The sequence below is a fragment of the Syzygium oleosum genome, unplaced genomic scaffold, assembly GCF_021117445.2.
Source record: "Syzygium oleosum isolate NSW1041296 unplaced genomic scaffold, Sole_v2.1 Sole_v2.08, whole genome shotgun sequence".
Taxonomy (NCBI): Eukaryota; Viridiplantae; Streptophyta; class Magnoliopsida; order Myrtales; family Myrtaceae; genus Syzygium; species Syzygium oleosum.
The window spans coordinates 784,684-811,795 of NW_026607492.1; the positions used below are offsets into that span (position 1 = coordinate 784,684).

Sequence of the window (27,112 nt, forward strand, 5' to 3'; positions counted from 1 at the left end):
TTATATAATTGACGTGCTTTTATTTATTGTCGTTCTTCCACATACTTTGACATATGATTGACAAGATCCAAGTAATACTTAAAAAAGCCTTCTATTCGAGAGAGTGCATCCATTTGGCGTAATTTTGATTGAAAGGAAGTCCTCTTGACGGTATCTTACGCAAACCAGCAGCATGAAACCGCCAAGACAATATCACATGGTGTGATGCACAAGGCGCTGACTCCTCTGTGGATGTAAAAAGGACTTTTGACTCTTCAATTTTCCACATGCCCTGGAAAAGTTCTCAACTTGGAAAAGTCAAAAGCCATCTTCGATCTGGCCCGTTGCCGATCTCACCTGTTCGAACCTGAATCAACCCGTCCGAGGTGAGAAGGTTTCATATAAGAGCTGCTCAATCCCATGTCATGCCACTGGAAAGAATAGTCAGAGCAGTGGGCAAACCCCCTTTGACCCAACTCTAGATGCAGCAGCCACAGCCACGTTGCTTCCTTGAAACTATCTTTGACCCAACAAGCGACGACCCTTGTTGTTGTCCATGCCCAACAAAACATAACGTTATCCAAATACTCCTCCCTCAAAGAAAAGAAAAATAAAAAAGAGATCTTTAATCTTCAGAGAGTCGATGACTGGACAAAACAGGGGCGGCTCATAAAAATGAAAGCTTTCCTCACTGTATGGGCCTTTTTAACTTTCACTGTTCTGCATAATATAATCAACAAGATAACCGGCTTTCATTATTACTAGGAGCAGCGAAAATCTTCAAAGGAAAGCAATAATAACCCTGAAACTTTAGAGAGAGAGAGAGAGAGAGAGAGGCAAGAAGCAACTGTGAAGCCGCGTGAGGCGAGAGAGAGTGAGCTGGTCAGCACTCTCCTCCGACGTTTCTCAGCAACACCCTTCACCTTCTTCTACTTCTCCCAAGAAATAAAAAAATAAGAAAGAAAGACTATCAAATTGTCAAACCATTCAAACCCTTATATAGAATCATGGGTGTTTATGTCCTGTTCCCGTTCAAGATTAGTCATCTTCTTCTTCTTCTTCTTCGAACGTGAGCACCCCCCCACAGCGAAGGACGCTTCAAGATTCATCCAACCCTTCATCTCTTTCTTCTTCGGGTATCAGATCTCTGTTCCTCTCTCTCTCTCTCTCTCTCTCTCTCTCTCTCTCTCTCTCTCTACATGTTTGCTTTTCAAGATTTGCTTTACCATAGACTATTGATGTATGAGATATATGTTAGCTTGCTAATTTGTCTGAACGGAATACTTTCTTGATTGAAAAGTTCTCTATTTTCGTACGTCCGAAAAAGGTAAAATCGAGCTGTAAGTCTGATATAATATGAAATTATTTTCACGTCAGATTTTTCTGTTCCTTTGGATCCTTTAGTTTATCTTTTAAGTGTCTGATCTGGGCATTGCACGAAATCTTTCCCTTTCCCACCCTAATTGCAGGTTGGGCAATTGAAATCACATTGCTGGATGAGGAAAAGGCTGTGAAGTGAATCTGGTGATTGCTAATTGCGTTTTTTATGGGCAATACATGCCGCGGATCTTTTGGAGGAAAACATTTTCAGGGCTTCGATCAGCCCCAAGACCTGACCAAGTCCAAGAGGAGCGCGCGATCTCACCATTCTAGTTCCGACTATTCGCCCTCAACCTTAAACTCCCAGCAACTCGTAGCTCAAGAATTCGCCGCCGAGACGCCCAAGAAGGGTAATAATAATAACAACAATAATTTGCAACTCAATAGTGCAGCCAAGAAGGACACTTCCATGAGGAGAGGCATTGATAACCAGTCTTATTTTGTTTTGGGTCATAAGACCGAAAATATTCGCGATCTTTATGTGTTGGGTCGTAAACTAGGACAAGGACAGTTCGGGACTACTTATTTGTGCACCGAGATTGCCACTGGGACTGAGTACGCATGTAAGTCGATCTCGAAGAGGAAGTTGATCTCTAAGGAGGATGTGGAGGATGTTAGGAGGGAGATTCAGATAATGCACCATTTGGCAGGACACAAGAATATTGTCACGATTAAGGGTGCTTATGAGGACCCGTTGTATGTTCACATTGTGATGGAGCTTTGCTCTGGAGGTGAGTTGTTCGATCGGATTATTCAAAGGGGACATTACAGTGAGAGGAAGGCAGCTGAGCTAACTAAAATCATTGTCGGGGTTGTTGAGGCTTGTCATTCACTCGGTGTGATGCATAGAGATCTCAAGCCTGAGAACTTCTTGTTGGTTAACAAGGATGATGATTTTTCTCTTAAAGCCATTGACTTTGGGCTCTCTGTTTTCTTTAAACCAGGTAAGAAGTTCACACGTTACATTCCATTGACGTCTAAACATTTGTCAGTGGGGTTTGTGTTTTGAGTATCATGTGTTCAGTTTTTGTTTTTCCTCTCTATTTCAGCGGTACAATCAGTCAAAATATAAGCTTTAGTTTGCTGCCATCAGAATTATATCCACACCACACTTTTTTTTCCCAACAGTCAACGTCTGGCTATTTTTCATGCATGTATATAAAATGGCTTTTACGGCAGAACCATTGTGAGATGAAAAAGTTCTTTATTTCTGCTCTCAGGTTAAATTAGTCTATAATTGCTGAGCTGAGTTAAAATTCTTTTGTCATATTTCTTTCGTTTGAGATCTTCCCATGTAAAATATAATTGTCTGGGCATTGTAGTGATCCAGAGTTTCTGCTCTTTGATCCAGGCCAAATATTTACTGATGTTGTTGGAAGCCCATATTACGTTGCCCCTGAGGTACTTTTGAAGCATTATGGGCCAGAAGCGGATGTGTGGACAGCAGGAGTCATATTATATATATTGTTGAGTGGTGTGCCACCATTTTGGGCAGGTACCGCCTGTCTTGCTTAATCACTCAAGATACACTATTGGATATTGATAAATTGCTATTGATATACATCCTATGGGCTGACACTAACTTCTGTTCCAACTGGATATCAGAAACGCAGCAGGGAATATTTGATGCTGTGTTGAAGGGACAGATAGACTTTGATTCAGATCCATGGCCCTTAATATCTGATAGTGCAAAGGACCTGATCCGAAGGATGCTCTGCTCTCAACCTTCTGAACGCTTGACTGCTCATAAAGTGCTCTGTATGTTATCTCTTTTGCATCTACAATTCTCAATGGCATTTTATGGCTTAATGAAGCCGCTTGCATTGTTATAAGTTAGAGAGTGCTAGTCTATCTGATGAGCAAGTCAACATGGCTGATGACAAGAAGGATATAGAAGTCCTAAGGTTCCACCCTCTGGCATCCCTTGCTTCAACCTAATACAATCCTTGTGGTCGCAAGCTATAGAGCATTCTATTGGTGCTTTGAAAATGCTGATTAATAGTATCTTCTTTGGAGATTTTAACCAAAAAAGTGCATCTAGAAGGTTAGAATTCGTATCATTTGAAGGCTTATGATTTTATGAACTATTTGCAACTCTGCCATATGCTTGTATCAGATTTTACATTCGTTTAGATCAAGGGCTTTTTGTCCTCTAGTTTGAACAAATGGGGAGACTGAAAGTAGAATGTGCCATAGATGATTGTTTTTAATTTGTTTCACCGTGTCTAACAATTTTCTTGATGTTATTTTTCAGGTCATCCATGGATTTGCAAAAGTGGAGTTGCTCCTGACAGGGCGCTGGATCCAGCTGTCATGTCCCGTATCAAACAGTTCTCTGCTATGAATAAATTGAAGAAGATGGCTTTGCGGGTATGATATTATGATATGCATTTGTACAAAGATGCATACCATAATGATTTTGATACTTGCCAGAACTCAAAGCACGGCATACTAGTGCTATTCAGATTCCTTAGGAAGAAAACTGATAATTAAATGAGCAGAATCAGAAAATACCTCTCGAATCAAATTACCTTAAAATGCATCTTGTTGGGGAATTGAGTAAATTTAAGGACATTTATGGATATTCATTTTGGTTCAAGCATGCACTCAAAAACTTCAAAGTAATCTTACTACAGCATTAAGTCTAATTTGTGTTTTTGCTGCCATCAGGTAATAGCTGAAAGCCTTTCGGAGGAGGAGATTGCTGGTTTGAGAGAAATGTTCAAGGCAATGGACACTGATAATAGTGGTGCAATTACATTCGACGAACTGAAAGCTGGCCTGCGAAGATATGGCTCCACAATGAAAGATACTGAGATCAGAGATCTCATGGATGCAGTGAGTAGTTTGCTTTAAAGCGAATATTTGTTTGTCTATGGTGTTCACACCTGAATGCTTTTGAAGTTCATCGCTTTTCCTTGAATGACATTGTGGCTTACATCACTTTCATCATCTTTGCTCTTTTGTTTCTCACATTTTTCCTTTTAATTCATTAAATTCATTCTAGTTACATTTCCGAAATACCTCATTGTTGTCCCCAGTTTGCTTTGACAAATTTGAATGAGTAGGGACATACTTTAGTTATCAAGGCTAGTTATGCTTGTTGAGAAGGAACTAATTATGATTGGAGAAAGATCCTTACTTCTATGTATTAATGTGAATGTTTAAGTCTATTCAAACTACTCTTTCTTCTTCTTCAATGGCTGAGATTTAAGTGAAGTAATAACTAAATGGGGCAAGTTAGGGGCTGACTGACTGGCTGAGATAAGTCACTTGGTTAATGATGTGAGATTGCCTTTTTACTTGACCTAAAACCTCTAGCATTTTTTTGTCCACCTATGTTGTTCTGTCATTTTCTAAGTAAATGAATTTACTGCTCAGGCCGATGTGGACAACAGTGGAACCATTGATTATGGGGAATTTATTGCTGCGACAATTCACCTTAATAAACTAGAACGTGAGGAACATCTCGTTGCGGCATTTCGATACTTTGACAAGGACGGAAGTGGTTATATTACTATTGATGAGCTTCAGCAAGCATGTGTGGAGCATAATATGACCGATGTCTTCCTTGAAGATGTCATCAAAGAAGTCGATCAAGATAATGTAAGTCAACTTAAACCGCCAAGGCGGAACATCCCTACTTTTATTTCTTTGAATCGCAAGCTAGTTTTCAGGAAATCTACATTAGCATGTCAGGGAACAAAAGAAGACTTGATGGAGACTCTTCAAATCAATGTATAGAACCGTAGATCAGACATTGTGTATCGTCACAAGTGTTGACTGGAGGGTTTGACATATTAACATGATCTCTTTTGTCTCAATTTGTTGGTAAGCTTGTTCAAAAAAAATTTGCAGTGTCTAGGAAAAGATTTGTCTTGTCTAGGGTCATATGCCACATCTGATGTGATGCTGGCATTTAGACAGTGGGGCTAAGGGTTCGAATCAAATCGATCCCTTTGTAGTAGTAGTTTGTGGAAGCTGTGAGAATCTCTCCTATGCGGCTAACAACCGGTCCCTTTCTCATTCTGTCTTTCCATTTATCTGCCTTTCTATTAGTAATTGTAATATCTTGAATTCTTATCGTGGATGCTGTAGCCTCGTGGAACGTCCGCTCATTGCTGATATCATGCCTTCTGTTGACATCACGATGTTGGAATTATCTTATCTTTGCATTATGTATGACAGGATGGAAGAATCGATTATGGTGAATTTGTTGCAATGATGCAAAAAGGAAATGCCGGTATTGGAAGACGAACCATGCGAAACAGTTTGAATATAAGCATGAGGGATGCACCCGGGGCCCTTCAGCTTCCAAAGTAGGAGACCGGTTCTAAGGTAGCTTCTCATAGCTGGGAACTTTACTTTTGGTTCAAGATTATCAATGGAAAGAGTAAAAATAATTATTAAACACATTCGATTTCTCAATTCGAAATCAGCGATATGGGCAAGTGTGCCTTAACATTTCTCTATCTCATCTCGGATATAGTCTTATAGCTTTGTTCTGGCTCCGGAACAGGTTGAGCAGCCAAAGAAGAGTTGCAGACTTGTTGCCAACTGCAAGACGCGGGCGAATTCTAATTCCTTCCTCCCCCTCCCGTATCTATCTCTCGGAAAGCCCGCGATGCTGGTGAGCATCTGGGCCATCGAGAGGCTCCGTGGCTCGAGTCCTGCTTTTTTACCTTGCTATGTTGCTGCATAACTGCTAAGAAGTGTCTGTTTTTCCTAGTGTTGTGAGCTTTTGCCTGTAGTTGTATAGCTATTGCTCTCTGAATTCCAGTATGTAGAATAATTTGATTTGAGAGAGTTCCTTCTTCTTCTTTATGAGGACCTGTGTATGGGGTTTTAATTTTTTGGTAAAACCATGCAATGTGTCGAGGATAATGAAGTTGGCTTATACCAATATTTGGTTATCTTATACTTGCCGGGAATGTGTTTCTATAGTCTTTAAATATTACTCCAAGTAAAAAAAAAGGGGGTATCTTCCTCGACAGTGGAAGACTCATATGCAACGGGGCTTGACTTAGGCTGTGTTCGTTTGCGGAAAAATATTTTTCCGGAAAATATTTTCCGCGTTTTCCGGTGTTCGGGGGCGGAAAATGTTTTCCGTGGGAAAACATTTTTACTTGCCGGGAATGTGTTTCTATAATCTTTAAATATTACTCCAAATAAAAAAAAAAGGGGGTATCTTCCTCGACAGTGGAAGACTCATATGCAATGGGGCTTGACTTAGCGAGTTATTATTTATACTAGGATACACATCACAAATGAAAAAAATTCGCATGTCCGTGCTGCACGCGGTTGGGGAGATTGGTTCCTGGCCTGGTCTGGTCTGCTTCCAAGGTGGAAACGGGAACCGGACCGGAAGGACTAGTTCTCAATTTTGGGAACCAAGGACCGGATTGGTTTGTCCTAGAACCGGGAACCAAATTGGACTAAGTTCTAGTCCGTTCAATGGAACCGGTTATTTAGAGTTTAGTTCACATTTTACAGATTTTTTTGAAGAAATAAAAGAAAAAAGTATATTTAGTTGGTCTGATTCCCCCTTGGGACTGGGAACCGTACAGCTCGAACACCGATTTCACTTTTAAGAATCGGAAATTAGACCGACACTCTCGGGAATCGGACCAAACTGGCCGGTTCGGTCGGTCTGGGCGGCACACCCCTAACACACAAACATGCTGCTAGTGTGATCGGAGTCATGAAAGACAAAACTCGTTTTTATTATGCGTGATTAACAAGTGTCTACGAGCACCCGTTTACGTTTTTAAGAACTATGTGCGTATGTTTCGGATGACTTTCATGTATCTTTCATTAAATAAAACTTAAATGACTGGCTCGTTAATTTTAAACTCGGGAAAAAAACTACTTAAAAAAAAAAAAAAGCATATCACGCGTGGGGCAAAAATTCATAAGTCAAAACTCTCGGATTAATGACGAGCAAAAATATGTTTATAATATTAAAAAAATAGAAAAATACGTATGTAAATGGTTTTATACGTCGGTATTCGTAAAACTCAAAAGGCTTGAGGTATTTCACATGAAATAAATTTTCCCAATTGGCGAAATTTCAAGAAGTCCGACCCTTTTTTTTTTATATTTTCTGTTTTTCCTATTTTTGTATTTCTTTCCAAGGAATATGGAACGGAATGGACCACAATGACCCCGGCCCCGTGTGCACCGACGCTTTTCAATTTAAAGCGAGCAACCAAATTCGTCCTACGTGGAATTACTTTTATACATATTTTATTTTACCAATTTTACGCCGCTCGGCAGGCTCGCTCACTTTTCCTCACTAAAGGGAAATTTCCGCCACGTGTCGCCATTTCGCTCCCTTGACAAATTTTTAGAGAGGTGCTTCCAAAATCGAACGAGACTTTAATTATAAATTTCGTAAGATTTTAATCTTATTAGAAATTAAAAGGAATCGAAAATAAAAATATACTTTTTTCTTTTTTCTTTTCCATCTCTTGACATCACATCAACCTCGCTGGCAATGATTGGCATCTTCTCTCTCTCTCTCTCTCTCTCTCTCTCTCTCTCCTCCTCTGTTCTTCTTGCAATCGACCTGCCACCGACACCCCAAGGAAAACAGAGGCTGGTGCGCATGAACCAACCTGCCTTGTTCTGTTCGCGGGGACGTTGTTGTTGTCGTTGGATCTCGGAATGTGGTCAGGTCAGTGGTCAACGCGGTGATCCTCAACCCTCCCCCATTACCGTCGTGCCGGATCGCGACCCGCCACCCTCGAAACGTCGGTACCTGAAACGAGCGCCAGCGACCGCGCCCCGCAACACCAACCGCAAGCCTCGCTGTAGATTTCTCGGCGCCTGTTCAGTTTCGAGTGCGTATTGCGAATGCAATTCGAACGTGTCTCGCTCGCAGATCTCAACCTCTGCGTTTGAGCCTGAGGAAGAACAGATGTGGCTAAATCCAGAGAGACCCCACGACAAGAACAACGACAGTTCTTTATACTGCAATACTCTGAATCTGGTTTCCACAGAGAGCGAGAGAGAGAAGCCAGCTTTGATTCATATAACACATTCTCAGTTTGGTCTCTAATTACAGGCCCAAAAGGGAAAAAAAAAGAAAAAGAAAAAAAAAAGAGCAATCTTGTTCATCAACATCACCAACATGAAGAGAGAGAGAGAGAGAAGAAATGAGAAAACAAGAAAAGAATAAACACATTAAACAATCACTGTAACGGCAAGAAAAAGAAGAAGCGGAAGAAAAAGTAAAGGAGGGAACTCGGTGCATTGGGGTCTGGATCTCGGGGTCTTTTATTCCATCGCTTCTGGATCTCTCCTCCTCGTTCTTCTTGTTCTCGTTCTTCTTCGATCTCCCTTACGAGCTCTCTCGGTGCGGCATTTCACCAACCGATCAATAAGCCTCGACGAACGACGACGATCTCCCGCCGTGATCGAAGTTCTGGGCATAGCTCACCGAATCGTACCGACATGTCTGGGGGAGGCCGACCTGGTTGTCCGACCCGACGAGCCGCCGGATCTCGGACCGGACCTTGTAGAACACGTGCCTCCAGCTCCCCCTGTTGTGGGACCCGAGGGCCTTGGTCTCCTCCTCGTTCATCTCCAGATCCAGCGCGAAGACGGGCTTGCGGGTCAGGATCCAGGACCAGCCCCAGTCCCACCACTTCCGGATGGTGGAGCCCCCCGCGGAGGCCCCGATGGAGGAGACGGACCTGGTCCGGCGGAGCAGGTCCCACGAGGAGGAGGTCGCCGGCTGGATCTTGAGGGAGAGGGAGGAGAGCCGCCGGCGGAGGCCCCGCTGGAGGGTGTCGAGGTTGCCGTCCTGGTGATGCTCTGTTCTCTGGGAGAGCGGGAGGGACGGGGCGGTGGACGCGAGGTTGGGGATGAAGCTCCGCTTCTGCATTGTGGGGGCTCGGCTATGGAGGTCGCCTGCGCACGTTACGCACACCAGAAGAAGAAGATGAATGGAAAGGAATGGCGATGGAGGAGGAACAGAGAGAGAGAGAAAGAGAGAGAGAGAGAGAGGTGATCACAGCTGCATCACAGGCTGGTTTTTATTCGCCTTTCTGTGGAAGGCAGGCAGGCACACGGTGGTGGTGGCCGTGGCGCGTGGGGCCCACCGCTCGCATGACGCGGAACAAAATGTTGGAGACGCCGTAATATACAAAACAGGGAAAATTTCAAATAAGGACGCGAAACGTGGCTATTTTCTCGAAAAAGGATTTAAAGTGGATATTATCTTAAGTGGGTGGCTAGAGGCATTCTAAGTCATTCTGTGAAGTTTTAAAATTTTTGATTTTTTTATGTTTTTATTTTTTTTCGGCACCTTAAAAAATTTAAATTTCACTCAAAGTGAATGGCCACAGATATTCTAAGTCATTATGTGAAGTTTTGAAATTTTTGATTTTTTGCTTTTTTTTTCACCTCAAAAAATTAAAATTTCACTCAAAGTAGGTGGCCACAGGTATTTTAAGCTATTATGTGAAGTTTTGAAACTTTTGAGTTTTTGAATTTTTTTAGGCACCTTAAAAAATTTAAATTTCACTCAAAGTGGGTGGCCACGTGTATTCTAAACTATTCTGTGAAGTTTTGAAACTTTTGATTTTTTGATTTTTTTTGGGCACCTAAAAAAATTTAAATTTCACTAAAAGTGGGTGGTCATAGGTATTTTAAGCCATTCTATGAAGTTTTGAAAAATTTTATTTTTTGATTTTTTTGAAAAAATTCAACAAATTTCCTATTTTCCCGAAATCTGAAATTTTTTATTTTTTGGAAATTGTGATGTATTTTTCTAGAATTTTTCAATTTTTTTTTGGATTTTTTGAATTTTTTTGAGATTTTTAGGAATTTTTTGGATTTTCTAATTATTTTTCTTCGCCCGACGCCGGCGAGGCCCCCCCTCGCCGGAAAGGAAAAAAAAAGAAAAAGCAAAAAAGACGAAAATGCCCATGGACTAAATACATTGGGGTAAATGTGTCACAAAAAGCAAAGTTCAGGATTTTTGGTGTCACAAAAAAAAGTTTGGGGTAAATGTGTCACAGATGGTAAAGTTTGGGGTTTTTGGTGGTTTTTTCCCAAAAGAAAGAAAGAAAGAAGAAAAATAAAGGAAAATAAAGAAAAAAAAATTTTTGACAAAAATGCCCCTGGCTGTGAATAAGATTGGAAGTTCGGGTCTTTATTTGAAACTAAGTTAGTCACTTCGGATCCTTATTTGAGATAATGTTTCACTTTGATCCTTATTTGAAATTTTCCCTATACAAAAATTTAGTCATGTGTAAAGGAAAGGCTTAACTCCAAAAAAAAAAAACATCGACTTTAATAATCCGACCTGAACTTTTTTTTTTGTCTCGTAAAAAGTCAATAATTTTCACTAAAATCTCAAATCTGACTCGAACAATTTGAAAATTTCACGTCAAGGGGGCCGGATTTGGGATTCGCGTAAAAATTAGTTCAGATCAGAATTGTGTCGCTCAAGGTAAAGTTAGTGTTTTTTTTAATTAACCCGAAAAGGAGAAAAAAAACGCTTGAACCCTTTTAACTTTGAAAAAAATCAAACCGAGCACTCGTTAATTAATGTCGGCGGAACTATTATTTTATAGTCCTTAATTTATGGGGATAGAAAAATCGAAATAAAAATTAGAGCGAATATCTTCACGTCTCCCGGAAATTACGAGATGGTGCATCGTGCATGGGTCATGGCACGACTCTTTGTCGACTGCCAAAAAAAAAAGAAAAAAAAATAGTAATAATAGGGCAAAAAGAGAAGGAAATGATGATCAAACGGTCTAATTGCCCTTTAATCACAGTTAGTTTTATTCTCGACCTTGATACGAGCGGAATTTACTTTTTGGCCCATAATTCCTGTGAAATTACTCTATAGAAAAGCATGATTACATTGAACATTTTCATATAATTTAAGAATTACATTGAATATGTATCAAAATGTTCAGGGACCACATTGAACAAATTAAAAGTTCAGAAATCACATTAAACATTAAGCTAAAGTTTATAAGCTATTTGGATCATTATTCCTAGAAAGAAAGCACATTATATTGTCTGTTTTGCCCCTTCGTTGGTCATCATTGTGTAGAGCAAAGTAGTTTGGGAACTGGAGTTCACTCGTTCGAATCCCATCAAATGTGCGCAAACCAGTCAGAGTCAAAACTACTTGCACGGGTTAAGGGTTTAATATTAATCAGTTCACAAGATTTGTAGGATGCTTCGTGGGTTTTCTTGATAGTTCGGTTTCCACACTCGTGTCCCTGGATTAGTAACCCGTGCGGTGCTAACCATTCTGGATCCGAATCACCTACACATGCCAGATGCCTGGATTTAATCGGTTCGTGGGACTCTAAGGATATGTCGTGGATTTTCAAGGTAATCGAGTCTTCACGCCCGTGTGCCTAATTTTTTTTTCTTCTTTTTCTTTAAAATAAAAGAAACACAACATGGTGAGCATCCAAAAGTGTCCATGACTACATGCCAAAAGCACATGGGGGTCTCGTGAAATTCATCTGTCGTCCGAACGTAGTCGCTGCGTGGATGAGGGGTAACTTCACAGTCATTAAGCATCACATGTGCTGATACTTATTTAGCAATCATAATTATAAACAATTAAAAGATGTTTAATATAGTTTTGTTTTTTTGGGGGTGTCCACCGTAGTTCTTTCTTTTGCCTTTTTTTGTTTATTTTGGGCATTTTCCATGACTTTTAGAATTTTAAATCGAACCTCCTATATAATGTTAAATACCGAATTATCCAAAGAAAAATGTTAAGTACCTCAAATTTTTAAAATACACGAATGTAGTGATTTTTAAGTCGCCCGGAAGATTTTCACGACTTCTTTCAAGCTAAAATTTTGTTTTTTTCTTTCTACGGGAAATTTTGCACGTAATTTATTGATTTGGCTTGGAGCAAAAACAAATAGCCTCTAATCTAGGGTGTTTTTCACAATAGCAAGCAAAATTATCAATGATTTTTTGAGCAACCAAAATGATTGATTTGTTTCTTTATCTCGCTTTTTTCTTAAATGGCATTAAAAAAAGCTTACTTGAAGTAGTTAAAATTGGTTTGACCATAAAAAAAAAAGAGTAGTTAAATTTTCAATTCGCTAAATATTTTGCTAACCTCATTTGTTTGGTCGGACCACAAGCCAAAGTCCGAGCGGATATCTTAAATATCGAGTTGCGTTGCGCTTAGCGGTGTTGAATGTTGGACTCGTGACATGCTCATAGTTCACACACATGGATCCGTTTCGATATGATTGAAGCAATCGCACGAATATCTTCCACTCGATTCATACAATTCAAGTTTCGAATGTCACTTTTACACATACAACTCAGTTGCATATCTATTAATGTCTGCATTTAGATAGTATGAAGTTTCAGAAGTTTAAAATTAAAAAAAGAAAATCAAGGCCCACGGTCCAAGAGATTTGAAACAAAAAATTCGAAGAAAATATAACTCCAAAAAAAGATGTATTTATATTTATTTATACTTAAAAGGGGGAAAAATAGAAGAAGAGAAGAAATAGAATAGGTGATTAGGGTGCGTTGCCACGGCCACTAGCAAGGGAATTGGGTGGAGTGGGGACATTTAGTTCAAGCATGAAGTTAGACTCTCACGTATTGTAAAGAGACAGAGTAAAAATCTGAGAGAAATACTAGAGTTAGAGTAGGACAGACAAAGAAACTAGGATGCATTTGGTTCGACTTTTAGGAAAAGTGTTTAGAAAAATACGATTGGCCTATAGGTTAAAGGGGTTTTTCGAAATGCAAGTAGTGTCTGATAAATTGTAAATTAAAAGTGCACTGGGAACAACTTTGATTTAAATGTGTTTGGAAAAATTACATTTTGTGAAGCACTTTCATTTTTTTTATTAAAAAAAAAACTCAAAACCGGCGAAAGACAAAAGCGAGGCCAAAACTGGCTGCCGGCAGCCTCGCCTAAGGTCGCCCGACCTCTGATGCCGGCAGCTAAATTTGACCTCGCCGGCGGCCTGAATCCGTGCCGCTGACCTCGAGTGAGGTACGGATATTTCCGGAATCATGGATATATAGCGAGGGCAAAGCTGAAAGAAGAAAAAAATGTATTTGCATTTCGGAAATGCTCAAAACTTAAAGCACTTCATACCTGTATCGAGCTGAAGGTCTTTGGAAATGCAACGGCATCTTCTCGAAAAGCTGTCCAAAAAACTTGCCAAATGAGATTGGCATTTGCCCACGAAACTTTGGAGGCCCAAAAAGCAGTTCCCTCAGCTACAAGCCCAGCCCATATGCATTTGCAGGATGATCATCATCATCATCATCTTCGTCCTCTTCGGTCCGTCTCCACTCCGCTGATCAGTGAAGCGTGCGAACGCTGCTGGAAACGAAGCCTGATTCGCACCGCTCCACAAGCTCGAGATCTCAGAGGTAACCGCCGCCGATTCGGCATCGACAATGGAGTATCGGAAGCTCAAAGATCAGGTCCGTTGTTCCGAGCCTTCAGGCATCTCCTCGTCCAGCATTAGTGCGACGTTTGTTGTTGTTGTTGTTGTTGTGTTGTTGCGGACGGATGTGCGGGATTCATCGTAGCGCGAGTGCAGTCATCGCGTCCCTTTTCCTTTTTCTTGTCTTTTCAAGTCGAGCGAGCTATATTTCGTTGCTGTAGAACTAGATCGTGATTGCTTCGAGTTTCGCTTCCTCCGCTCCTTTTGCAAAATTTGTTTGTTCTCCGCGCGCTTTGTTTGTACTGATTGCGGCATTGATCCTAGATTAGCTGGAACGCGTCCCTTTTCGAGTCTTCTTCGGAGCTCTCCCGCGACCGGGTCGTCTATTTGTCGAATTTGCTCGGTTTTCGGGTTCCGCGGAGCTTGAGTTCTTCTCAATTCCTGTGTGCGTCTGGCCAATTCTGCAGCCATTGTCCATGAATTTTAGCTAAAATGGTGTGAATTGGTGGGATTTTTAGGATAAAGATGGGGACACAAATGACGAAGACGTAGAAAGCCTGCGAGGAAAAGCTATTTCAGGCGGTATGTTTCTGTTAAAGCACACCCTAGAACTTGATGCAGCTTTTAATGGGTAATCTATCTAATATTTTCGGGTAATCTGCGTTCTGCAAATCTAATTTTGGCGAGACCTTATGATATTTTCTACTGATCATGCAGTTTCACTGAAACCCTTGGCTACCTTGGGAGTCGGCTCGAGCGATCGGTCCAAGTGGAAGCGCAAGTGCGAACACTTGGTTTTTTCTGTCATGCTATTGTGGATCACCTCTTTTCTGGGTTTTGGCAAGAAATTACTGATGGCAAGTCTTTTTTTCTTTGGAGTTAGGTCGATCGTCACGCTTGCATTGACAATTCTCACTAGTTCGCAAGCGATCCTCATCGTTTGGTCCAAGAGAGCTGGGAAGTACGAGTATAGTGTTACCACTGCAAATTTCATGGTGAGATTACATCAGTACCTTCTGATGTCATGAGGAGAACGATCGTTCAGAAATCTAACGAAACCTTGTGATGAAATGTCCAACATAAATAAGTGGAGTGGGTATATGTATGAGTATACTTTAACCTCTTTACTGTTTGTTGGAGTCAGGTGGAGACTCTAAAATGCGCCTTGTCACTTGCTGCCTTGGCAAGAATATGGAGAACAGAAGGGGTTACTGAAGATAACAGGTTACTTTGCCACTCATTCTCTAGAAGTTAATTAATAGTAGCTCGTCTGAGAAGAAAAAGATATTTAGCATGGTTATCGTGTTGTTGATTTTTCTGTTTTTTGTATGTGTTTTTTTAGCATCCCATTAGTATCTCTTTAAGATGACTTCACAATATATTTCGCTTGAATAGTGCGATATTGGTGTTGCTTAATGGTCTTCAGGAAGATCTCGTGAGAAGTTTTTTGCCATGTTTATGATTCTAATCACTTATATCAATTAACATTTTTCATTGCTATAAAGAACATTGGGTGAAGTCCTTCTCTTCTTCTTTCTAATCTTGGTGTAGGTTGAGTACAACATTGAACGAAGTCATAGTCTACCCTATTCCTGCATTTCTTTATCTTATCAAGAATTTGCTTCAGGTCAGTTGTTGTGCTCTGTTCATTTTCTATTGGTGGTGAGATTGATTTAATCTTTCTTCCCTACTTAATTATATGCAATTACAATTTCAATTTCTCCGGCAGTATTATATCTTTGCATACGTGAATGCTCCTGGATATCAGATACTGAAGAACCTGAATATTATAAGCACTGGTGTTTTATACAGGATCATACTTAAGAGAGAGTAAGTCCATCTTTACACACTTGCATGGTTGTTCTTTTTTATGAGAAGTGTGTTTATGTCAATCGGGTAAAGGCAATATGGGACGGCACGTATGATAATAGGTTCCAAATAGAAGCTTATTTGTCTTTTTGGAGGGAAGTATGTTGGTTTGCCAGAACCATTGTGAGTGAATGACACAAGCAAATAGTAGAGCACGAAAACTTTCTTTTTAAAATGAAGTAGACCATAAAAAAGTGCAAAAAGAACTCAAGTCAGTTTTCACAATTTTGGTTTTTCAATGAAGAATTGTAATCTAACGGCTCTGGCATCTCAGATTGAGCGAGATTCAGTGGGCAGCCTTTGTTCTCCTTTGTGCAGGCTGCACTACAGCCCAATTAAACTCAAAGTGAGTTTGTCCTTCCTCCCAATTCTTTTTCTTGCTGTAGTTTGCTAGACCACCATGTGTTATGTCTAAATTCTTCCTAGACCTGGTCATGTAATCTTTTTTTATTAACCATCTGTGCTGGTAAAATGGCTACGAAGTGGATTATGATCTGCAAATGCTTTTTATTCACTAGCAGTAGTTTCCAATATAGTCGCCTCTGTTCATTTTATAGTATATGCTTTTATTAGAGAACTCTAAAATACTGCCGAATTGATTCTTCATGATGTCTCTGGTAATCAAAACCCTGTGCAGCTCAGATCGCGTTCTTGAAACTCCAGTTCAAGGTTGGATAATGGCAATTGTAAGTTGCTGGCTTCTTCTTCTTCTTCTTCTTCTTTTTTTAATCTTTTTGACATTTAGTGGGGATAGAGCAAAATAAGGAATTTAGGGTAGAAAAGCATTGCTTATTTTAGTAAGTTTAGCCTTCAATTTTCTCAATTTATTCTCAGGTAATGGCACTTCTAAGTGGGTTTGCTGGAGTCTACACTGAGGTATGTTGCGTATGATCTTAAAGTTTCTGAACCGCTTCATCGAAGCATTTCTGTTGGTTCTGTACAATGCGACCAGTATGTCATGTAAATACATTCGATTATGTTTGCCTGAAATGCATAGTGTTTCCATTCAGGATTTGTTGGAACAAAAGGAAGTAATATGCTGCATATGTTTTGATGCTGATCAAGAGGTTCCCCTTTTGCAGGCTATAATGAAAAAGCGGCCTTCTAGAAACATAAACGTGCAGAATTTCTGGCTATATATATTTGGGATGATCTTCAATGCTATCGCGATAGTCATCCAAGATTTTGATGCAGTTGCAAACAAGTAATCTAACCTTCCTTTATGCATCTATATCTAAGATTGCACCTTTGAATGAGACCTCGACATAGTTGAAGAATAGTTTTCTGGTGCGCTCTAGCGTTGAAGTGCTGCATTACTGATGCTTCATTGAAAGTAGTTGCTTTCCTCTTTGACCTTCCAGGGGCTTTTTCCATGGATACTCTTTGATCACAACTCTCATGATTCTCAACCATGCACTGAGGTGTGTATTTTTTCGGAATTAAAGTTTTGCTGCTCATAGCAGACTATTAGCTGTTAATTGACCAAACAAAATTTTAAGCTCACTCTGCCATTTTTGCGGAGTGTCAGTTGCTCATATGTTGTTGCTATTGTTGTGTCAACCTTTTCTATTATGTCTTAGCAATTTTAGTATACAATTTCTTTCTTCTGATTGTTTTCTGAAATCACAGACCAAAATAGGAAAATTTGTTTTTGTTTTTGTTTTTCTATTTTTCGCATGGATGCACAGGTGACTCAATATTATTGAAGCCAGATATGGTTAAACCTTGTTCTTCTTTGAGTAATTGATCTACAATTCTTATTCTTGCTGTGCGTAAACAGTGGCATCGCTGTGTCTATGGTGATGAAGTATGCAGACAATATTGTGAAGGTCAGACATCTTTTGCATATGGCATCAAAGAATGAAACTTTATAACAAATTAGGATCCAGTGTGGTATATTATTTTTCTTCTTTGCCAACATTTTGTCCATTTCATATTTCACTTTGAGGCTAGGTTTTAAGTACCTAATATGCATGTAATATTTGCCATGAAAAGGTTAATTGGCTTGTAACTTGAGCAAACTCTTTAAAAGTCTCCCGCATCAGTAAAAGTATTTAAACCACAAAGGTTTCTCTTGCCAATAATCTGGCGTTTTTCATCTGAAGAAAATCAAGCAATGCTACTTTGTCACCAGATTCTTTAGACACATCACCTTGAATTTATGTCCCAATAAGCTAGAATTGAGGTTGTTCACTATGTATATGCCTTTTATATGACACGATCGCTAAATGATTAGGATGATGGTCTTCAGTTTCCATAGATCATAATAAGTGTACTGGAAACGACTGACTCATCTGTGCTTGTTTCGGAGAGTTTCAACTAATTTTTATAAATTTGAAATGAGCAGGTATATTCAACTTCAGTGGCAATGCTTCTGACAGCCGTTGTTTCTGTGTTTCTCTTTGGCTTTCATCTGTCCCTTGCCTTCTTCCTTGGTTCAACGTAAGATTCTCTTATTCATCTCTATTATCTCGTTTCTTGTTCATCTCATTTTGAACTGTACTTTTCACCATTCTTCAATCGCCAAACATTAAGATTCTGTAGGCTTTGTTAGCAGAGTCGGTGGTTGAGAAGGATCATATAGTGAACTAAACTCTCGACAATGCATTTTCTGCTACTGTTTGCACCAGCATATGTCAGAACAGTTTCGTCAGTACAGTAGTAATTTTTCCTGTATGGGGTAGTAATTTAGTGCTAGTAACCTTCATTTTCGAGGAGGTAACAATGACACAAGACCGAGGAATTCCCCATCTTATAGAATGAACCTGGGTGCTTCTTCAGTTAATGTCCTAATTCTTCTCTGTATATTTGCAGCGTTGTCTCTGTCTCAGTGTACTTACACTCCATTGGGAAGCTGCGAAGATAGTAATGTCTTCTCTGTCCACCGAACAACATCGTGCTCCACAGCTTCTCCTGCAGTTCTTCCTTTTAATCATTATTTTTATTCGTTGATTACTATCGAATCATACGGTCAAAGAATCAGATTAACCACAGCAAAGATCACCTCCTGTAACTCTCATATGTGTGTAGAGGAGTAGAAGGGTAGAAGAACAGTTATTTTTCGAGTGTTGCTTCTTGGGCAAGTAAAATATAAGTCAGCTTTGCAATTTGTTCGGTTATTAAAGCTTTACCTATAAGGCCTTGATCTATTGTCATTGATTTTTTTGCTGCCGTGCGACATATACAGTATAATCGGTGATGCCGGCCACCCGGTACTGCGGTGTTAATCTTCGATTGAGCAAATGTTAGGCAATCCGAGCCTTAAGAGAAGTTCAAAAGCAGGAACATCTCTTGATAAAGCGCTTCTTTTCTGCTCTGGTTTCTCACACCAGCGTTGTAAAGAGCAGTTGCTCGCTCTGTGTCTGTGCCTCTTTGCTTTTTCATTTTAAATTGAAAAATTTTAACTAAGCTTTTATCGTATTATGTCGATCGTAGTTTTAGGCTACGTCTTGAGTTAACAACATCCATCATTTTCAAGGTTTGCAATGTTTGACTTCTAGTTGTAGGTTGTTTTGTTTTATTTTATTGCTCCAGTATACTATATAATCATAAACTACATAGTCAAAATAAATATCAACTGTCTAAAATATTCAAATTTAACAATGCAATAAAAATTTAAAATACCTGTGAATTTTAGAGCGATTCATATCAAAATCTAAATGAATGCATGTACTTTAGTAATTGCATTATCTTGTCGCTTACACTATGAGCTTTAAATAAAAAGCAAAATGCAACTTCATGACTTCTTTTTCTTTTGGGTGATCTTGAAGATAGCTTTTCGAAATCTCAAAGAACAAGAAAATGCAAGAAGAGATTTGAGGTCTTTTGATGCCAAAATTTACTTGGGTCTCGTGGCTTTCCAAATAATATTCTCATATGAAAAGTTATTTTTGCATTCTATTTATATAAATGTAGTCGAGGTGTATCAATAAGCATAGCATTTTTGACCAAACTGAAAATATTGGAAGACTGTCGCCTTCGCCTCCTTGTGAAGTCAGAATATATGCAAGTTACTAAAAGCTGCATACTTCTTTTCTCCCAAGAACATGACCGGAATGGCGCATTGCATTGTGCAAGCCTTTGTGCTACCTTCCCTTAACTTCTCCCGAGAGAAATAACATTTAGCAACCATGCTTCGAGAAACCGCTTCATACGACTACGAAAATTACCAATTCTGTGGATGTGAAACCACTGTACATGAACAATGCCAATCTAGAGACAAGTCCTAAATGAGCAATTCAACGCTATGGCTCCAAATGGCAGAACATCTCTGTTCCCGCTGCGCAGGGGATTTTCATTTTGAATGCCTCATTTCTTCGCCTTTGCAAACCTGAGGCATCTGTATTTCTCGCCACTCACGGTGATTTCAAGAGCTCCATCTTGATTATCTTGAGATGCAGTGCCCATCAGAACGCTCTTCTCTTTCTCGAGGTTTTCTTTCTCCATCTTCAGTCTTGCTTCTTGTCGGGCAATTTCTGCCTGGAATAGATAAGGCATTAACGCCCAAAAATATTGTTCCTCTCCTCACACAAGGTAGAAAAAACAGATCAAGCACACCATTATTATGCAACCTAACCTAAACAGAAAGTGACAGGCAACTTATCAGACAAACTCAAAGACCCTTCTTTTGGTGCTAAAAAAGAAAAACTGAAATGACCATCAGGTCAAAAGTTTGTATATTGCCAGCAAGAATCGACATATAGCTTCATGCAGGATGATGAGAAGCGGAGCTGACTGACTCGAGCCTAATAGGAGAATAATCCAGAAGCCAATTTCTTGGAGGAATCAATATGAGATCAACGAACCAAACGACTTGTTAGCAAACATTAGAAAACTTGAGCAAACAATATACGACTTGATGGTTGAGCAACTTGCACAGACATTAATTTCATGAAGCAGTCTGTATCAAGATATTGCATTAATTACCAAAGAAAACACACACAAAGCTGCTGCTAGCAGATTTGGCATTTCCAAAAATGAAGACTTCAAATATTGACAGTGTCTCTATTCTCTGACTTGAACAACTCTGAATGTGGAATGATGTGTCAGTGTTTGAACTCGAACAATCCTACTCACAAGACACCATTTGCCTTGGAGACGTGGTAGATGACACTCTTTTGTTCAGAAATGAAATGAGGTTTGTGATATGACTACATGGGATACCGGGACTTACTTCTATACCAATCATACTTATAGTTTTTGAGGCATCTTAAGGTTATAGCTTTGATAAGGCACAGGTAAGTTTGTAGGAAGCACCGCAGCCAAGCACAGACAACATAGAGATAACATGGTGGAGTTGATAGACAATTCATAATCAAACTAATCACCCCATTAATCGATAGGAGCAAGAAGTAGGCATGGACCCCTTAAACAGCAGCTGAGTACAATAAAGGCTGTGATGACACCATCTATCAATATTCACTTGTTCAGACTGTGGTACAACTTCCCAATAATTCGTTGGGAACTCATGATGCGAAACAAGTATAAATCTCACCCAGTTCATGGTAAACAGTCATGTAAACTATAGTACTACTAGGATCACAGATGAACCACTATCTAAATCCCACTATCTTTTTCCGAGGAATAATGCAAATGGGCAATCCTATTATAGCATCATCACAATGTAATAATACCGACCACAAAATTCTCCGAATCACCGGTTTACCTAACACAGAACATTCAAACCGTCTCGCTAACTATGCTAGCAAAAGGCTGCTTGCAATCACAGACTACCAAATGACAAGCAACAGAGGGTCATGCTATGGGCTTACCTCGCGACGAGAAAGCTCGGCCTTCCAAGCGGCCTCACGCTCGGCAACCTCGCGCTCGCGCTCCTCGATGTAACTCTGCATCTCCCTCTCCTTCATGATGCGGTCTTGAATGTCCGCATCCAGGGCTTCCTTCAGCTCCTGCACAAACTTGTCCACCACCGCCTTTATTCTCAGAGACATGTCTCTCTCCTAAGCCACACCGAAATCGCAAAACCCAACCGAATCGCTCCGTCGAATATCAGCGGCGGGGTCGCTCCGATTCTCAGACGCTGCAAAGACAGAAACCAACGGACAAAGATAAGGAATTGGGAAGACCAAAAAAAGAAAGAAAAAAAGAAAAAATTCAATCTTTTCCGCCGAAGGAAGCCAAAAACCGATGCGCCCGAAGCCTCAACCCATCAACAGCGACGGCGAACGTGTACGGTCGGCGGCATAATCATCATCGATCGCGGAAAATGCGGAGAGATGGGAAAGCAGGGAGACGTACCGGTCAGTTCGCCGAACGAGGGAGAGACGGGATGGTCGGGACGAGATGGCGGAGTCCATGACGGACGGACGGACGGACGGACGGAAATGGGGGCAAGAACCGATGGGATGAGGAAACAGCAGGTATCGACGAAGAAGAAGAAGAAGAAGAGGCGGCGGCGGCGGCGGCGGCGGCAGTGGAGATTCTTTACTGGAATGGAAGTGGCTGCACCTCCACTTCGGCCATATCGAAAGCCAGAGGAACTCGCGGTTTAGAAAGAGAGAGAGAGAATCGCGTGAACAAAGGAGAAACGAATTTGCAATGCCTTCTTCCGTTTTTGGCCCATGATTTTCTTTTCTTTCCTTAATAAAAGTTGGGAAAAATTGTTCGAGTGTGCGGCTTTGGTTGGCTTCTCCTCTCGAAGCCCCCTCCCTCTCAATTTGGTTCGTTCTTGTTTTTTCTTTTCTTTCTTTTTGGCTAACGAATGCGCCCTCCCATACGTAAAACCTCAAAATAAATATATAAATATATATATTTTTCAAGAATTATGGAAGATTATTTGTGTATTTTCCAGCCATTTTAAATGCCTTGCGGCTAAAATTTGTAGACGCCTTCAAATTTGCAAAAGAAATAAAATTAAAGAATAAAATTAAAGCATAGGTAGTGGGACGAAGGGTGGGTCCGTGTTGTGTCTCTGACTAATGAACCGTTCTCGTTTCGTGAGTACTGAGAAGCGATTCGAGCGAGGATATATATAACCAGAGATATATCACAAGCTACTCATAGGAAAGCACTGCCACAAGGGGGTCCGTTGGAAGTTTATTCTACAACATGTGCTCGGCGCGAGGCGGAGGTCCGGCCCTATGTTCCCAGTCAACTGATGGGGACGGTTGTCGACATATTCTCTCTCGATTTTATTCGGCTATTACATTACAAGCACGAGAGAGAGAGAGAGAGAGAGAGAGAGAGAGAGAGAGAGAGAGAGATGGAGATCAGGGCCCCGGCAATTCATCCGACTGTCAAAGGTTCGCAGCTGGGTCGTCATAACTCGTCTTTGGAGCCTCCATCTCCCGGTGGTTCAGCATATGATGCGTAGGCCTTGATTATGGACTCGTAGATTTCAATTCCTTTCAGATACTCGGTTTTGCTGAGGAACTGGAAACGGAAGGGAAATCGATAAGCATTGTAAAGGTAACCATGAGCAAGGTAAAAAGACAAGGGACTTGAGAATAAGCTCGATCCTGCACTTCACCTCATTATGGTCGTGAAGCAGGACAGGAGTATTAGCCATAGGCGAGAAGCCAATTGCTGGCAAACCCAGTTCCCGGAAGTAGCGAGCATCCGTTGAAGCGGGAAATATCTCGGGATTCCCGAGCTTTCCATTAGCCTTTTTGACAGCCTCTTCCAGCAATGCCCACCAGGGATTAGAGCTGTCTGTGGCGGTGAGGGTTGGATTTCCAAATTTGTCGTGCGGAGAAACCTTATGCTTGAACTGCCCAAAACTCAGAAATTGGTCAGACTCTACACTTGCAATATTCAGTCCCATCAAGCCACTGTGCATAAGTAGATCGACTACAGATTAACGCATCAGTAAATCCAAGATAAAGAGTGCTTCAAAGCAGGACCACGCTGTTGTTCTACAGCTCTACCACCAACACATCGGTTTTTTTTTTTTTTGGTAGTGACCAACACAACGGTTGAGCAGGCCTCATTTGTATCTTACCTCTCAGGAGCTCGTGACCGACAAAATAAAAGAGCAGTGACTGGCCAAAATTAAACGACTTTATGCAGAAATCTCCATTTAGGGCCGCAGCAATCCTCATATCCAGACATGAAACCGTCCTCCCAGTGCGGAATTATTGTATGGTAACACCAAAATTAAAAGTCATAGCTTGCAAAGAGGTTTGCATGTACTTCACGAGATATCTAGATCTTTGTGCAGTAAAATAAAGGACATTAACGTTTCAAGCGATTCTAGGACCCAATAACTGTTCCTCTCGTTATCTAAGCCACAAGATATGCACAGTAATAGCATGCGCTCTTTCCATCCTTAACATCGTAAACTATTTGCAACCATATTTTCATTCGCGCACGCTGATCAACGTCACTACGAGGAAAAAAGGACCAATTTCTTCCTTTAGAAGTCATAAAATGAGTTTTATTTTTTTTCATGTCATATCAATTTTGTAATTGGGAAAAAGCAAAATCTGTAAAGCTTGCTGCACACATAAAATCCAATCAGAAAGTTATTACAGTAGATACAATACTGACAAACAAGGATTTTTGAGCTTCCTTGAGCACAGAGATGTTATTAAGAGAAAAACTGTTAAGCGACCCCTACCTCAAATGTCATATTGCGTGTGATAGGTGCCCATTCTTCTGCTATCCTTTTCATTAAAGCTTTAGGATCAGCAGTTGGTGGGACCCTGACATCAAAACCCGCTTCAGCTTCCGATGGCTGTAAGTTCATGACAAAACCCTGGCAGGGGAGAAAACAGAAATCAAACAAAAGGATGCATCAGCTTGTCTTCAAGCAAAACCCTCAAGTGGAGGATATGTCCAACCAAGCAACACCTTCTATAAAAAGTACACATAACGCATATTGTTGAATGTCCAATTGTTACCAAAGTTGCTAGCGAGAATGTCACTCAGACAACTTACTGTCCTACCGGACATTAATCTTTTCTCTGTGATCCTATCTATGGGCAATAGCAGCGAGCCAACAAGTACAATCAAACACGGTCATGGAAAAAGTTTTGCAGGATCTTAGATGACACCATAGAAGAACAAACAGCAGCACACAGACAAAGAGATGTCCACGCACTTTCTATGGGACCAGGAGTAATTTTCATGGTCTTTTCCATAAAAATGAAGGGACGGGACATGGGAATATTTTAATAATAAAGAAACTAAAGGTAATATACACAGCCAAAGAATGTGAAGCTTATACACTATTATCAGACATTGGACTTAAACTTGCATTTGCGAGTGTAAATGCAGCATCAAGTGATCTCTCCAAATTCATTTGAGAGCCAAACTGACTAGTGACACCGATACATCGAAGCATAAGCTCTGCTGCTCATGATAGAGAAAGGAACTTACAGTGGGAGAAGGAGTGCCAGCCTTGAGGAACACCATATTAACTGAAATAACCTCTCCTTCAGCCTTCAAGCCTGCTTTCACCATATCGAACTGTGAAGCCCTGAACCTCCTCACACTCTCGATGCTTTTCAGCAAGTTCTCCATTGCGGTATTATCGTACAACTTTGCACCATGTCCAGGTGCTCCAGTTGCCTTGATCACCAGCCACCACGGGCATCTCTCTCCATAAAATGCCCGATAATATTCCGTTGGTGACGCCAACCCTACATTCCAAAATTCGACAACCGCTTCTCATTTTAGCACCCCAGTGTAGGCAAGAACTCGATATGCACTAAAGTTTACACTATTTTTCCATCTACTCCATGTATGCACCGAGTAATAAGTTTTCTTTCACAGATGTCCTAAATAGCACTTGCTATGTCTAAGCCAACATAGTAACCGATGCTTTCCGAGGTACTACGCTGGTTAAAGTATGAGGATTCCATCGGATTAAATAATTCGACAGTCAAACATTAATCACCTTTACTCGGCCTGAAATAAAAAAAAACCTACCTTTACAAGTTGCAGATAGCTCAACCGGTGTCCTGAAGTCAACGGTTTAGACTTTCCTATTTACAATTCCCCTATTGATTTCAAATGACACGACTTTCGCCCACGAAAAAATCATAACCTGATAAGCTCGAACCCAGAAAATCAATCTACCTTCGTCGAGAACAATGCCAACGTTCATGTCCCTGAACTCATCGGACTCCGCGAGCTTGGCGGCGCCGTCGTGCCCGCCGATCTCCTCGTCGGGCACGAACGAGAGATAGACGTCGCGGACGGGCGCGAACCCCGAGCGCTTGAGCCTCCGGATCGCCTCCAGGTACTGCATCCCCACGCACTTCATGTCCTGCGAGCCGCGGGCGTAAATCCGGCCCTCGGCATCGGCGCGGGCGGCGAACGGGGGGTGGGACCACTTGTCGTCCTCGGCCGGCTGGACGTCGGTGTGCGAGTTGAGCAGCACGGAGGGGAGGGAGGGGTCGGAGCCGCGCCACCTGAGGAGGACCACGGGCTTGCCCGGGACGAACTCGATGGCCCGGCCCTCGAGCGAAAGGGACTCGGCCTCGGAGAGGAGGAAATCGGTGGATTCGGGGTAGTCGGGGTTCGGCTGGGCGGTGTTGATTCGGAGGTAGCGTTGGAATCTCGCGACGATCGAGTCGTCGCCGTCGCCGCCGCCGCCGCCGCCGCCGGAGCTAGAGGGCGAGGCGAGCACTATGAGCGCGAGGAGAGGGAGGACGCGGAGGATTCTGCGATCGAGCTCCATGGCCGACGACGGGAAGAGGCGGCGGCGTCGAAGGTCAAGAGTGTGCGAGCGCACTGGCTTCTGGTGGTAAGCTGCAGGTCCTTTGATTCCGATGCGCGAGAGAGAGAGAGAGAGTGGGAGAGGTGCGATCCGCTGCAGCGAGGGTGCACCGTAGGTTATCTTGCGAGCGAGACGAGGAGCTTACCTCGGCCTCCGATGCTTCCGCGATTAGAAAGTCTTTCACGCCGCGGATCTACCACGCATGATCGGAAGGAAAAATTTTAAATAAAGATGCGTAATGCCTCCATTTTTTTTCAAATAAAGGCTCGAAATGAAATTTTATGTAAAATAAAGACCTAAAATGACCATCGTTTGTGGCTTTCGTGGGCGGCCTAGCTCAACCCTCCCCCTAGGGGAGGCTTTCGTCGCCTCGCGGACAAGGCATCCTCCTTTTTATCGACTTTTGCCTGCTCCTTTTTGTTGGGCGACCATTGTTTTCGGCCATCGCGAGAAGAAAAAAAAACCATAAAAAAAAAAGAATAAAAAAAGGGAAAAGGTAACAAGGGGAATTTTTTATTAAAAAAAAAATAAAATCCACCAAAACCCCAAATTACGCCACTTGTGATAAATTTACCCTAAACTTTTTTTTTGACATTAAAAATCTCAAACTATGACACATATGACATATTTATCCCCACAATACTTTTGCTCAAGGGCATTTGATTGGCAGAGGGAAAAGAGAAAAAGAAAAAAAATAGAAAAAGGAAAAAGACGAAAATGCCCTTAGGCAAAAGTATTGTGGGGTAAATGTGCCATAAGTAGTATAGTTTGAGATTTTTCGTGT

The 27,112-nt window shown here is 41.2% G+C and overlaps 5 protein-coding genes across 7 annotated transcripts; 2 read left to right on the top strand and 3 right to left on the bottom strand.

Moving 5' to 3' along the window:
• Positions 1–756: 756 nt before the first annotated feature.
• On the top strand, positions 757–6,277 carry LOC115672769 (calcium-dependent protein kinase 26). Of its 2 annotated transcripts, XM_030594705.2 has the most exons (9): positions 758–1,115; positions 1,449–2,303; positions 2,711–2,854; positions 2,965–3,117; positions 3,614–3,729; positions 4,030–4,197; positions 4,741–4,965; positions 5,548–5,697; positions 5,879–6,277. In XM_030594705.2, exons 2-8 carry the CDS (start codon positions 1,526–1,528, stop codon positions 5,680–5,682), a joined length of 1,719 nt encoding a protein of 572 aa, XP_030450565.1. In that variant the 5' UTR covers positions 758–1,115; positions 1,449–1,525; the 3' UTR covers positions 5,683–5,697; positions 5,879–6,277. The 2 variants fall into 2 exon arrangements, with proteins under 2 accessions (XP_030450567.1, XP_030450565.1); XM_030594707.2 differs by lacking the exon at positions 5,879–6,277 and having other exon boundaries at positions 757–1,115; positions 5,548–5,700.
• Positions 6,278–8,309: 2,032 nt separating this feature from the next.
• Positions 8,310–9,342, bottom strand: LOC115672784 (uncharacterized). Its single transcript, XM_030594731.2, has one exon. The coding sequence runs from the start codon at positions 9,245–9,247 to the stop codon at positions 8,738–8,740; it is 510 nt and encodes a 169-aa protein (XP_030450591.1). The 5' UTR covers positions 9,248–9,342; the 3' UTR covers positions 8,310–8,737.
• A 4,313-nt stretch (positions 9,343–13,655) lies between these two features.
• On the top strand, positions 13,656–18,781 carry LOC115672777 (CMP-sialic acid transporter 4). Of its 2 annotated transcripts, XM_030594722.2 has the most exons (15): positions 13,656–13,812; positions 14,294–14,357; positions 14,493–14,556; positions 14,659–14,770; positions 14,920–14,999; positions 15,327–15,402; positions 15,505–15,605; positions 15,919–15,990; positions 16,282–16,330; positions 16,479–16,520; positions 16,727–16,848; positions 17,006–17,065; positions 17,425–17,473; positions 17,992–18,086; positions 18,459–18,781. In XM_030594722.2, the coding sequence occupies exons 1-15, from the start codon at positions 13,786–13,788 to the stop codon at positions 18,508–18,510; spliced, it is 1,065 nt and encodes a 354-aa protein (XP_030450582.1). In that variant the 5' UTR covers positions 13,656–13,785; the 3' UTR covers positions 18,511–18,781. The 2 variants fall into 2 exon arrangements, with proteins under 2 accessions (XP_030450582.1, XP_030450583.1); XM_030594723.2 differs by lacking the exon at positions 13,656–13,812 and having other exon boundaries at positions 14,303–14,406.
• Positions 18,782–19,567: 786 nt separating this feature from the next.
• Positions 19,568–22,204, bottom strand: LOC115672785 (uncharacterized). Its single transcript, XM_030594733.2, has 3 exons — positions 21,903–22,204; positions 21,416–21,684; positions 19,568–20,123 (listed from the first exon to the last, which is right to left on the bottom strand). The coding sequence occupies exons 2-3, from the start codon at positions 21,593–21,595 to the stop codon at positions 19,953–19,955; spliced, it is 351 nt and encodes a 116-aa protein (XP_030450593.1). The 5' UTR covers positions 21,596–21,684; positions 21,903–22,204; the 3' UTR covers positions 19,568–19,952.
• A 432-nt stretch (positions 22,205–22,636) lies between these two features.
• On the bottom strand, positions 22,637–26,389 carry LOC115672772 (uncharacterized). The gene is made up of 5 exons (XM_056314068.1): positions 25,686–26,389; positions 24,984–25,246; positions 24,223–24,360; positions 23,134–23,373; positions 22,637–23,036 (listed from the first exon to the last, which is right to left on the bottom strand). The coding sequence occupies exons 1-5, from the start codon at positions 26,287–26,289 to the stop codon at positions 22,923–22,925; spliced, it is 1,359 nt and encodes a 452-aa protein (XP_056170043.1). The 5' UTR covers positions 26,290–26,389; the 3' UTR covers positions 22,637–22,922.
• Positions 26,390–27,112: the final 723 nt, after the last annotated feature.